Genomic DNA, 13,780 nt, shown 5'->3' with positions numbered 1-13,780 from the left:
AATGCAGTAGACAAGGCAGTTATGAGTGCAGGAGTGGTGGGGAAGTACAAGGAGAGGCCATGAGGGGCCGCATGGAATCAAAGCCATGATGCAGCACATTCTGGGAGTAATGGGTGAGCAGGGAGCCGGCCGGCGGCACAAGGAGTGCACCATGCATGGGCGGGAGTGCCCAGCCAGGACAGGGGACACTCATCAAGTGTCCCTCCTCCCCATCATCTCTTGCGAGAACAGAGCACGGTGTGTGGGCACACGTATATACTTCTGCACACAAATGTGCACACAAATGTCCCTGCCAGGTTCAGAGATGTAGAGGATTAGAATATCAAATGGGGTAAGAGGCCAGAAGAGTGAGCTGGGGCCAGACGATGGGGACCCAGAGCATCAGGAAGTCCTGTGAGCCTATAGACGTGTGTCCTAGACAGCCGCCACCCAGTGGGGTGGGGAGGGAGCTAGAGACAGCGATGGGATGGGGGATAGAGGATGGGGGATGGGGATGCGGCTGTGGGAGAGTTGGGACCAGCTGGCCACCCTGGGAAGACATTGCCAAGGCAGAAGCTTCGCATTGGATGTAGGGACAGAGAGAAGGGGGCTGTTTCCAGTTTGGACAACCAAGAGAACTGCGGGGCTGTTGACCCAGGGAGAGGGCTTGTTGTGGTTGGCTGGATTTGGGGGCCTGTGGTTTTAAGGTGACACCAGCCCAGGCAACTGGAATCGCTGATCAGAAGAGAGCCCAGGAGAGAAGTCAGTGGTTCAAAACAATTTCGGAGGCGTCAGGATGCAGGGGCCCGAGGGAGAAGAGTTCTTTCTCCAGGAGTAGATATTTGTGCCCACGGAGGGCTGGCTGCCCACTCACGGTCCACTCTGGACCCAATTCCAGTGTTTGGGGGTTTCCCCCATACCAAGCATTCTGTGACGCCAGCTGGGGGTCCTGTGAAGTCAATCAATTGTGACACTGTCTACCTGGAGATAGCGTCAGATGCCACCGGTTAGGGGCTGGGTCCCACACGACTGTCCCCACTTCAGCTGCCAGTCCGGAGCCCAGGCTGTCACCTGATGGATTGGTCATAAATCGGAGGTTCGCACAACCCCCCTCCTTGGGTTCGATGAATTTGCTCGCAGAGTTCAGAGAAACATTTCCTTATTAGATCACCAGTTTATTATAAAAGGACATAACTCAGCAACAGGCAGGTGGAAGAGAGGTAGGGGGAGGGGTGCAGAGCACCCATGCCCTCTTTGAATCGCCACGTGGTCACCAATCTGGAAGCTCCCTGAACCCCCGTCCTTTTGGGCTTTTGTGGAGACCTGCTCACGCAGATGTGACGATTAAATCACAGGCCACTGGCAACGGATTCACCCTCCCCGCCCCCCCTCCCTGAAGGTCTGCAGGAAGGACTGAATCCTCGTCATCCCGTCATCCCGTGGCTGGTTCTCCAGGCAACCAGCCCCCAGGCTTACAAAAGTTGCCTCTTTCGCGTAACAAAAGATACTCTGCCGCCTTGTCACTTAGGAAATTCCAAGAGTTTCAGGAGCTCTGGGCCAGAAATGGGAAGAACACCAGTAAAACAAACCCTCTCAACCTCCGTCGCAGCTAGTGGTGAGCACGTGACATCCCTGGGCGGCTTGGGCCGGCCGCGGACTCTCCTCTCCAGGCTTCTCGGTGTATGAGAAAAATAAAAAAGGTCGTTCAAGTCTTCCTTGCTTGCTGCTGCAGCTGCACGTGTTCCTGACAGTTTCAGGGGTCAAGGGCGGTGCCTGGGACGTCAGACAGCAGGAGGGTGGAGGGGGGGAGCAAAGCCACTGGAGGTGTGGGGGGCCAGCAAGGTGGGTAGAGGCCCAGGGGAGCACCCCCTGGAGAAGTCGGGGGAGGCGGAGTAAGTAACAGCACTGCACAGAGGCCTAGGAGGGTACAGACTGTGCAAGACGAGGTCCCCAGGGCCAGAGGTCTGTGGTCACCCTGACTCTGAGCTCCTGGAGGAGGGGTTGAAGGCCGCTGCACAGGAGGGGAGGAGGGTGGAGTCCTGGCTCCCCAGGGCAAGGGGGTGGGGGAGACTGGAGAGGGAGAGAGTATGAATATTTAACAAGAAGCTTCACTGAATTTCTTCCTGTTGCCGCCCCCACCCTGGGGCAGCCTGGGTGCCCTTTTTGACCTCTTGCTAGTAACGGGGCCAGCCCCACTGCAAAAAGCAAGACGCCCTGTTACGGCGCTAGGGCCACGGGCTGTAGGTTGGAGGGACTTGGAGGGCACAGGCCTGCCCACCTCCTGCCCCAGCTGGAGACCGAAGCCCAGAGGACTCTGGGTGATTAAAAGGCCTGGCTCCTCCCCTTGGGCCAGAGCTTCTCCTCCTCCCTGCTCCCTCAGGCTGGCTAAACCCTGGAAACTGATAAAGCCCCTGGGAAGGAGGCTTGAGAGGAGGAGGCAGGCCCTGTGCTCACCCCGGCTTGGAGGTTGGGGGCCAGGGTGGACAGGACACGGTTTTGGTGAATGATCCAATTCTGGCCGTGTGTCCACAGGCCTCTCTGCTGGGGCTGGGGGAATCTGCCTACACTGGGTATGTGTAGACAGGGTGCCCTCAGAGGGAAGAGTACGCAAAAGCCTGAGTGTTTTTGTCTGGGGTAAACGGCTCAAATCGTTGTTCAGATGTTTTGGTCTCAATTAACCTTTCACATGGTTTTCTGGGGATCTGCCTGCTGTTTGTTGGAGATTCCTCGTGTCATCAAGCCCTCTTGGTCCACTATAGATCCCAACAGTTAAAAACCAGAAATAGACAAGAGCCCTTAAATCATGCCCTAACTAAAGCCCTTTGTGTTTCTTTCGTATCCCACTTTCTTGAGGCATTGATAAAGATGTTTTGTAATGACTGGAACTTTCCAATAGCCAGGCCAGGAAAAGCCCATATAGCAACCGAAGGCCCAGAAGACCTCACCCCACACGTCCCTTCCCCTGCCCAGGATCGCGCACTGAGCACAGACCGACCCCATCCATGATCGCACGCACACACACACACACACACACACACACACACCGCCTCCTCTCTTGCACGTACCCCCCTCTGAACCTCTCCTATAAAACTCCAGGTGTCCATCTTGCAGGCAGATAGGTCAGATGTTAAGGCTTGAGCTTGCCACCTACCCTGACTGCTGGCACCCAGAATACATCTCTCCCTTTCTCTCTTCCACAGCCCTGTCTCTTGAGTTACTGGCTTCTCTTGCGACAAACGAGTTTATCCGAGTTTGTTCGGCAACAGTGTCGGCACACCCAGCCAGAAGCTATTTTTTCGATTTGTCCAGACCTTTTGGGATTCCCTGCATGGGAGCCGCTGGCCGCAGCAGCTCAGCCGGGCTCACCTGTAGGTTTTCTAAGTCAGAAGCTGATAGAAGGATCCATAACACTCACACCAGCCTCTGTTCTCGTAACCTGGACAATCTCCTGTCTGCCACATTTAGCTGAGTTTAAAGGTCACCGCCTCCTAGAAGCCCTCCTAACTTGCCCCTCTACCTTACAGCAGTCAGTCCATCTTCCTCCCACATCAGCCTTCGCCCCACTGGGTATAACGGTTTGCTTGTTCCCACCCCACATGTACTAGACCATTAGTTCTCAAACCTTTTGGTGTCGGAACCCCTTTACACTCTTAAAAATTATTTAGGACCCCAGAGAGCTTTGGTTTGATGTAGGTTTATCAATATTTTACCACATTTGAAATTAAAGCTGAGACAATTTTAAGTTTTCATTTATTAACTCACTTAAAGATGAAAATAAGAAACTCAGTACATGTTAATAACAGGAATATATTTTTGTGAAAGATGACTATTTGGGGAAACAAAAGAGAGAAGAGCAGAATTTTTCATATTTTTGCAAATCTCTTTAAACGTCTAGCTTAATAGAAGACAGCTGGATCCTCACATGTGCTTCCATATTCTATCTCCTTCAATATGCTGCTTTGGTTGAAGTAGATGAAGAAAATCTGGCCTCGTTCAGATAAGGAGCCAGGAAAGGGAGAATTCCAGTAGCCTCTTCCGTTATTGTGGACATTCGTCTCTGACATTACACCAAACCTCGACAGAGGTCATAGATTTTTTTTTTTAATTTTTTAAATGTTATTTATTTTTGAGAGAGAGGGAGACACAGAATCCAAAGCAGGCTCCAGGCTCCAAGCTGTCGGCACAGAGCCCGACGTGGGGCTCGAACCCACGAACCGTGAGAGATCATGACCTGAGCCAAAGTTGGATACTTAACCAACTGAGCCACCCAGATGCCCCCTCTTTTTTCTTTTTTTTTAAATTAAGTAGGCTCCATGCGCAATGTGGAGCTTGAACTCACAACCCTGAGATCAAGAGTTTCATGTTCTACTGACTGAGCCAGCCAGGTGCACCAATCTGCTGTAGATTCTTAAGGGTGAGTTCAAGTCTGGAATCTGAAACCTCACCAACAAACTTTTTGTATTCTGTTACATTAAAATCCATTGGTCTATCTTACACTTTGAATGCTCGTTTACCCGTGTAAGATTTTGTGACACCCTGTGTTGGCCATTCGGAAATAAAGTCTTTAAGTTATTAGGAAGCTGTCAAGCTCCCGATCCCAGAGAAAATTGGTCCCAAATTCAAAGTTTTGCTTGAAAGCTCAAATGTTATCATTGGCAACAAATGCCGTTGTTTTCCTTGGAGCAACATGCTCCCTTCATTCATTTTCAAGAAAATGTATGTCAAATACCCGAGAAAAATAACTAGTTTGTCTACAGGTTGTTGTTGTTGTTTTTTCCAAGTAAAACCAGTGCCCCATGAAAAAATGGCTGCTTCCGCTTCCAACTCCAACAATCACGTAGCGCTATTCTTTGAGACAATGATTGCGCTTCGAGATGCAGCCGAAACGCCTTCTCTGTCCTTCCCACGTTAGCACACAGGATATTAAAAGGATGTGTACTCAAAGATACAGATTTAATAAAGTTAATGATTTTTATTGGCAAATCAAGGACTTTCAGTGCAGCTGGTGATGGAGTTCAGGGCAGGCCGCCCCCAAATATACCACTTTGACATACTGATTATTTTGAACTACGGTTACTTGGGAAACACGCAAGAAGGATACTCTGACCCTACTTTGTCCCCCTTGAAAGCGGGAAATAAGTCCCCCATGTGAAAGGTACCCTCACTGTACCAGGAGGTAGAAACATTCTCATCCCCGGCGGTAGGGAATTTGGGGCCAAGAAGGCCGGATAAACAAAACCTGCTACTTCGTCATTAATTTACTGCCACAAGCCCCCAACTTCTTTGTCTTATCAATTCTTCACAAAGGTATTGTTTCTGTGCCTAAAAGTATGAAAGCTGTCCGCTTCGGTCACTTCTCTGAGTCTCATATTTTTATGAGCTCCCATATGTGAAATTAAATTTGTTTTTCTCCTGTTAATCTGTCTTCTGTCAATTTAATTTTTGGACCAGCTGAACCACCTGGAAGGGAAGAAGGGAAAAGTATTCCTCTCCTTCCTGCAAGAAAAGAAAGCCATGGTCACTGTTTGCTTGGTACAGTTTGGTGCCACCAGCCAGATTTGTATTGAGGAGCTAGCATTTTTTATTTTCTTTCTTCCTTCTTCTCTTTCTTTCTTTCTTTCTTTCTTTTTTTTTTTTTTTTTTGAGGGAGAGGGGCAGAAGGAGGGAGAGAGAGAGGGAGAGAGCATCTTAAGCAGGTTCTACGCTCAGTGCAGAGCCCAGAGTGGGGCTTGATCCCACGACCCTGGGATCATGACCAGACCTGGACTCAAGAGTCGGATGTGTAACCAAGGAGCCGCCCAGGCGCCCGTAGAGGCACCAGCATTTTTAGGCGCCACAGCTTGGGCACCATTAGTTGCCAATATTAGCACAATGAAAAAGGCAAATAGCCCCTTAGTATTCAAATGAAAATAGTTTTGACCTCGAGCCCCTCACCCCTGAAAGAGTCTTGGGACCAGACCTTGAGAACTGCGGTGTATGATCTTGTCCGTGGGTCCTTGGCACAGAGACAGTGCCCAACAACCATGCACAGAGTAGGAGTCAACACTGTTGAGCACTCCCTGGGAACTTTCAAGGGACGGATTCATTACCCTCACATCCACCCTTGAGGGGGGTATTTTTATTATCACACCCATTCCACAGGTGAGGGGACCAAGGGACAGAACAGTGCCTCTCTCTACCTCCTCTCTATTAAAACCAGAATCAATTGGGGCGCGTGGGTGGCTCAGTTGGTTAAGTATCTGACTTCGGCTCAGGTCATGATCTCACGGTCCGTGAGTTCGAGGCCCACGCCAGGGTCTGCACTGACAGCTGGGAACCTGGAGCCTGCTTCGGATTCTGGGTCTCCCTCTCTCTCTGCCCCTCCCCTACTCATGCTCTGTCTCCCTCCCTCTCTCAGAAATAAGTAAACATTAAAAAATTTCTTTAAAAAAAGAGAGAATCAGTCAACCTCCAGAAATGCGTCTGGGAAAGGATTACACCCTGTGTTTCTTAGCAGGGGCACCTGGGTGGCTCAGTCGGTTAAACGTCTGACTCCAGATTTCCACTCAGGTCATGATCTCATGGTTCACGTGTTCAAGCCCCAAGTCAGCCTCTGTGCTGAGAGCCTGCTTGGGATTCTCTCTCTCCACCCCCTCTGCTCCTCCCCTGCTCACATACCCTCTTCCAAAATAAATAAGCCAACTTAAAACAGCATTCTCCATCGATACATGTGAGCCTCCCAGGTAGCCCTCAAGACAGCAACAGATCTCCTCGTTCCTACGCTCAAAAGACCTCAAAGGATTGAAGGGTGTCCGGGTCTCATGCCCAGGCCCGCTAGGGTCCTCCTGGACATCAGAGCTGCCTGGACATCAGGTCGGCTGGAGGACAGCCCCGTGTTCTAGCAGCAGCCGTGCCCAGCCTGGCCCCGAGTGCCCGGTGACCACACGGCCCCAGTCCCTCTCCCAGAAATACTTCCCCTGTGGGACAGGTCCGGCTCTGGTGGGGCTGTGACCTCCCCTCTCTGGACAGCTGGGTCCTGGCGGGGTACAGCCTCACTGACCGCGCGTTTCCCTCTGGCTGGCCAGTGCTGAGCCCTCGAGCTGTCACCGAGGCGGCCCAGACCCAGCATGCCAATCACCTCCGTGAGGTGCCTAGCCGGCTGACAGAATCAGTTAACACATAGACGCCTCTCTGCTGTTTGCTGAGGCCCCCGGAGGCCCCGTGCTCATTTTCTCCCCCCACCAGCATCACAGAAAAGTAAATACCTACCCGGAGACGCTTCAGTGGGTAAACAACCTAGAGTTTGCTCTCCAAATTGCCACCTGCCCCCACCTCCAAAGGCTGCCCTGGGGGCTGACAGGTTTCTCTGTAATTCATTGCCCTGGATTCCCCTGTCACCCACCGCCCACCCCCACCAGCACCGCATGCTGTCGGGGCAGGAGGGGCGGCAGGGAGGGCTACCTGAAGGGGCCGGTTGCTGCAGGAGCTCCCTGGAGCGCTAGAGGCAGAATCGTGACATCGCCAAGCTCAGAAGGAGTGGGCAGGTCTGAGGGGTGCAGAGTGGAGAAGACAGATGGAACCTGCAGCCATCCAGGACCAAGGACCCTCCGCCAAGCAGTGGCTCACACAGGAGCCGCCCCCCGATGTCGTAGCTCGCTGGATCTTTCTCTCGTGGTGTGCCACCCAGGGTCACGTCCCCAAGGCTGCCCAGGTCCCTCTGCCCTGCTCTAAAACTCCCCCCAGCCCCTTGTCATCCTGGCATCTTCAGATCTCTGTCCCTTCCCACCCTCATGTCCACACCCCTCCCTGTTCTTACCTCCTCATCCCATCCCGCCCTAAGGAGCCCCTGTGACTCCCCCTTTCCCCACCCTTGGGTCCCCCTGAGGTGTGTCAGTCAACAGAAGCTCTGGCAACTCAGGTCTCCATGACAGCACTGAGTAAGGTCACGGAGGGCCAGGCCGGGAGGGGTCCCTGCCCTAGGGAGCCTAGGAGACAGACAGGAGGTCACACGTATCATGTCTCTGCGTCCCACGCACCCCACTTTCCCACTTTACAGGTTCAGAAACCAGGTGGGTGAGGCTAAGGGCCTTGCCCAGGGTGACACAGCCAGCAAGGGACTGACTGGCCTTGTCCTCGACTTTGGAAAGCATATAGCCGTCGAGCCTCAGGGCACTTTGGCCTGAAATCCAACCCTTGGAAGTGTCTGTTAACACCTCAGACGGAAGCTCAGTTTCTTCATCTGCAAAATGGAAGCAAACAAGTTCCTGCCTCAGGAAACATCAGGAAAACATCTGTCACCTGCTAGGCATTTAGAAAACAGTAGCGTTAATTACCATTGCTACTGCTGGGGTCTATCATTGCTGCTGGTCTAATGAAAGTCCCGAATCCAAGAGTGACTTTTTTTCAAGTTTATTTATTTTGAGAGAGAGAGTGTGTGAATGTGTGCACGAGTGGAGGAGGGGCAGAGAGAGCGAGGAAGAGAGAGAATCCCAAGCAGGCTCCATGCTGTCAGCTGTCAGCATGGAGCCCGATGCAGGGCTCAAACCCACAAACCATGAGATCACAGCCTGAGCTGATACCAAGAGTCAGATTCTTAACCGGCGGAGCCACCCAGGCAGCCCCAAAGGGTGACTTTTAAGGGATAGTTGTGCCAGATAAACATTCCCTGGGATGACACCTCCCTCCCCAGGATGCCCCGTTGGGGGAGAGGAGGGTGTAGAACGGTGACGGCTGGGACCAGGAGCTGAAGGCTGAGAGGGCAGCGGGCACAGAATCTGACAGCTGCGAGTGAAGACGGCCTAAGAAGATTAAGATTTGCTGTGTGAACATCACCGGATGTCAGCAAGAGGGCGGGAGCCTGGCTGATAACCTGCTGCAGGGCCCGATAAGGAGAATTCACCCCCAAATCCCCAGGCCCCTGGAGGAGGGCCCTGGGGGCTGAGAGGTTGTCTGGGAACCCGTATGGCAATTTGGAGCCAGCCTTCGAGCAAAGGTGGGGAGCTGGCTCAGGCCTGAGATGTTTGGTGCTGGGAGCGCCCCCTGCATTCGGAAGGTTTTGCTGCAGGCAGGAGGGGCCCTTGCCCAGGGTGCAGGCAGGTGTCAGAGGGTTCACCACAGTGTGGGCCAGGGGGGTACCTACAGCTCCTGGAAAGCACAGCATCCCGTGGCCACCTCAAGTGTGAGGCCCAATGTCCAGGCTTTGTTTTCTGTGTAAACTGAACAGGTCTTTGTGAACTGTGGCTCTTCTTCTAATACCAAATGTTGGGAGAATAAAAGCTGGGTCACAAATCTGTGATATTGGCTGGCTCCAGTTTTTACGTGCGGAGAAACACATTTCTATCTTGTTTAAGCCGCTGTTAATTCGGGTCTCTGCTGTGTGACACCAATCCACAGTTATAACTAATAGACCAGCTACGGCTTGACTACTGCTCTCCTGGGGCGGGAAGGGCAGACAACAATCTCTACAGCAGAGACTCTTTTTATATTTGTTTTATGTTTACTCTCATGTTAAAATAATTTAATTTTTTCAATAGGTAAAACGTGCACATAATACAACATTTAAAAAGCGCAGAAGTTTGTCATTAGCATAGATTTGACTAGGAGCTCCTGGGTGGCTCAGTCCGTTGAGCGTCCGACTTCAGCTCAGGTCATGATCTTGCAGCTCGTGAGTTCGAGGCCTGTGTCGGGCTCTGTGCTGGCAGCTCGGAGCCCGGAGCCTGCTTCAGATTCTATGTCTCCCTCTCTCCCTGCCCCAACCCACTCGCATTCTGTCTCTGTCTCTCTCAAAAGTAAATAAACATTTTTTTTAAAAATTGAAAAAAAGAATAGATTTGACTGTAACAGAGGCTGTCATTTGACAGTGGCTGTAATCAGGTGGGTCCCCTTTTCCATGGCCCAACATGGCGGCCATGAGAGCTGTGTCCCAGGCAACAGGAAGGAGGCAGGAGAGACGAAGAAAGGGGCCAAGGATACACCAGCTGTCTTTTAAGGATGGTTTTCATTTTTTTATTTTTTAAAGTTTATTTCTTTATTTTGAGAGAGAGCATGCGTGAGCAGGGGAAGGGCAGAGAGAGAGGGAGAAACAGATAATCCCAAGCAGGCTCCACACTGTCAGCCCAGAGCCCGATACGGGGCTTGAACTCATGAACCATGAGATCATGACCAAGAGTCAGACGCTTACCCGACTTAGCCACCCAGGCACCCCTTAAGGATGGCTTTTAGAAGCAGCCACATGATGCTTCTACTCATACTCCAGAGGTAAGAACTTAATCACATAACCGCACCAAGCCATGAGGAAGACTGGGGAATGTAGTCCTCTCTGGGCAGCCACGTGCTCAAGGGGAGAACGGACGTTGGTGAACATCAATCACACAAAAGTTATACAATGAACAGTCTTTGCAGAGATCCTCCGGGAGGGGGCATAAGGCAACTTTCCGGGGTGATGTCATGTTCTGTATCTTGGCGGAAGTTGGATTACACAGGGATAATCCTTTTTCAGAACTGTAGGAATGCTCCTCCACTTAAGATTTGTGCATTTCACTTTATGTAAATATCATCTCCAGACATCCCCACACAAACATAAAAAAAAAAAAAAAAACCCTATAAACAAACATTGAACTCTAGTTAATGATGCACATCCCGCAGTGTTTAGGGGTGAAGTATACTGATGCTTGCAACCAATTTGAAATGCCTCAAAAAATAAGATGGATGGAGGGATGTGGGATAAAGTAAACCTAGTGAAATGCTGATTATAGAATTTAGGTGGTGGATAGACGGGTGTCCTCTATTCGACTCTTTCAACCTTGCTGTATGCTTAAAAATTATCATGATAAAATATTTGTAAAAAAAAAAAAAGGTCCCCCTTGTCCCCCTCCCGTCCTCAAGCCACCAGATCCTTCTACCAGCTTCTCCTACCTCTCACGAGCCTAGACATATGCAAACATACTGTCTACACAGCAGTCTGTGCTGTCTACACAGCCTGGTGTATGTGCTGTCTGCATCTTGATGGAAAGAAACCCCTGATTCAAAACCCTCCTGGGAGCCACTGTCCCCTGAGCTGGCCCAGGCAATCAAAATGGGTGGCCCCTCTAGAGACTTCCCCTCATCACCTCAAATCCCCATGGCTTCCCGGGAGCTCACCAGCCCTTGCCCCGCCCCCCCACCTCCTCCCATGAGTCCTAATCCTCTCCCTCCCCCAGGCTCCCTCCTGGGCTACCACCACCTCCCTCTTCTTAGAGCCTTCCCATCACCTCAGGGCCTTGCGAAATCCAGATGATTCCTTCCCAGTACCTCTGTAACCCCTCTTTTACCCTTCCCCCACCCCATACTTCAGGATGAATGGGGCTGGAAGTTACCCTTCTTTGCTCTCCTTGGTCTCTTGGTCCCAATCCTTCTTTCAGGCTCTCAGCCCCTGGGCTTCCTTGCCCCGCTATCTAGTCAGCCATCTTGGTGACCCATTGCACAAAGGAGAGGCTCTGACTGGGGCTCTGAGGGGGTCCTCACCAAGGTACCACCTTGGTGAGGTCTTGAAAGGTGACCAGGGTTTTGACAGATGGAGAATGGAAACAGCATTCCAGGCTGAGCGGATGGCACAAGGAGAGGCCAGAAGTGGGAGGAGAGCAGGCTCAGTCAGGGAACAGAGATGGGGCCAGCACTGGTGTGGTGATGCCTGCAGGGTGGGGACAGAGAAACAGAGGGACAGGAGGCCCCAGAAGGAGGGAGCCCAGGGCTTTGAGGTCATGCAAAGGAATGGGAGCTTGTTCATGCAGGCAGTTCATGGGAGAGGGCGTCTACCCCATCAGAAGTTGAAGAGGACAGAGGTGCCTGCGTGGCTCAGTCGGTTAAGCATCTGGCTTCAGCTCAGGTCATGATCTCATGGTTCATGAGTTCGAGCCCTGCGTCTGGCTCTGTGCTGACAGCTCAAAGCCTGGAGGCTGCTTCAGATCCTGTGTCTCCCTCTCTCTCTGCCCCCTCCCCGCTCACGCTCTGTCCCTCTCTGTCTCTCGATAATAAGTAATCATCTGAAAAGAAGAAGAAGTTGAAGAGGACAGAGCCATCCCAGGGACCCAGGGACCCAGGCCCCCGGGAGCAGTGGAACTCCAGGGCTGGAAGGAAAAGACACTTACTTTTGAATGGCATTGCGAAATTCCCCTCCGTGGGGTTGTGCCAACTTCAGGCTGCTCCAGTGAGGTTTGAGAGGCCTGCTTTGTGCATGGAGTTTCTGCACAAGGTACTCAAGCCCGGGGCCTGGAGACCCAACCAGCTATTGATTTTCCCCAGCAGGTTTATAGAGAAGCCTCTGCTCCAAAGTGCCAGCCCCCCTGCCTCCCTCTCCCTTCCCCTCCTCCTCCTCCTGCCCAATGCAGCTTCCCCTGCCTGCCCTCACCAGGCTCACAGCCCCAGCCTCTGCACTTAGCTTAGGGGAGCCCCTCCTCCGGGAAGCCCTACCTGAACTCCACCCAGGGAGTGAGAGCCCTTCTCTGTGTGCCGCTCTGTGTGGGCTTTGCTCACCCCCCTCCCCGCCCCTCCCATCTCTGTGTGTTGCAGCTCTTGGTTTAAGGTGAGGCCCCATTCACTGTAAACGATTTGGTGTGTGTGTGTGTGTGTGTGTGTGTGTGTGGCAAGTTGGGGGCAGCAGATCTTCTAGCTTTGCGGTGGCCATCTTTCCTATTAGGCCCTAAATCACTGATAGCTATTCAGCCATCACTGCAGGTTCACACCCTGCTGGTAAAATGATCTGTCTCTAGGCTTCCTTGAAAAGAGGACACAGATGTCACAAGCAGGGTGTAAAAATTTGGGTGGGACAAGTGATTGGAGTTCGGTTTCTTGCCAGATTTGGGGGGGGTGGGCAGTGGATGTATCAGGGGCAAATCTAAGAACTCACAGCCTACAGATATGATTGATCTAGAGAGACCGATGGCATGTTACTACTCAACACTTCCTTATCATAGGAGAGGCGAAGACACAGGGCACATTGTGAAAGATGAGATAGAGGGAAAGCCCAGGGAAGTCAGAGCTCAGCACTGAGCTTCTGGGCTTGTTTGTTACTGCAGCATAACTTGGCCTATCCTGACAGCTACAGACACCCTCTGGTCATATAGGAGAGCAGCCTCCATCTCCCCTTTATATAGACAAGGAGAGGTGGTCACAGAGACACAGGGCAGCAGTTCAGCCTCACAGCACTCGCTGATCAATAATTCAGTGGGTATTTATCGAACACGTACTGTGTCAGACATGTTCTAGGCACCGAGATTACTAAGTAATGAACAAGGGTTGAAAGTCCCTGCCCTCATGGAACTTACAGTCCGGTGGGGATGAGCCAGGCAATAAATAAAAAAGCAACAGATACATAGAATGTTTTTATAGCACTTATGAAGAAAGAAAAAGCAAAACCAGAAGATAGAGGCCTGGAGAGTGTGTGCTATTTTAGAAGGGCGTGGTCAGGGGTGCCTTTCCGAGGAATGGCACGTGAACAGAGACCAGAAGGAAGTAAAAGAGTGAACCATGCGGCCATCTGGGGAGAGAGCGGTCCAGGCAGCAGTGATAGCAGGTGCAAAGGTCCTGAGGTAGGAGTCTACTTAGAACTCGGTATGCATCCTGGATGCTGACGCTGGGACCAAGACCTAGGTCTCTCTCGCTCTCACTCTCCAGCAGCTCAGAAGGACAATATCAGACCAGGTTCAAGAGGAGCAAGTCAGGCAGGCTGCCTCGGGGCCTCCTCCCTTTGAGTGCCCCCAAACCGCAGCCCTGGCTGCTCCCTAGATAACAGGTGGCCACATAAACTGCTTCGTGCCAAGAATCCAAAACATGCCTTATTTGCAAA

General features: G+C 51.8%; 1 protein-coding gene across 1 annotated transcript in view; it reads right to left on the bottom strand.

Moving 5' to 3' along the window:
• Positions 1–4,925: 4,925 nt before the first annotated feature.
• Positions 4,926–13,780, bottom strand: part of GRM4 (glutamate metabotropic receptor 4) — a 151,216-nt gene continuing 142,361 nt past the window's right edge. Inside the window, exon 12 of the mRNA XM_053905127.1 lies at positions 4,926–5,475. Within this exon, the coding sequence (XP_053761102.1) occupies positions 5,375–5,475 (101 nt within the window). The 3' untranslated portion in view covers positions 4,926–5,374. The remainder of the gene's footprint in view (positions 5,476–13,780) is intronic.

This window comes from Panthera pardus, unplaced genomic scaffold (assembly GCF_024362965.1).
Source record: "Panthera pardus isolate Hobbes unplaced genomic scaffold, ASM2436296v1 HiC_scaffold_17, whole genome shotgun sequence".
Lineage (NCBI taxonomy): Eukaryota > Metazoa > Chordata > Mammalia > Carnivora > Felidae > Panthera > Panthera pardus.
Note: the sequence above shows the minus strand (reverse complement) of the source record. Positions and strands in the feature narration are given on the sequence as shown.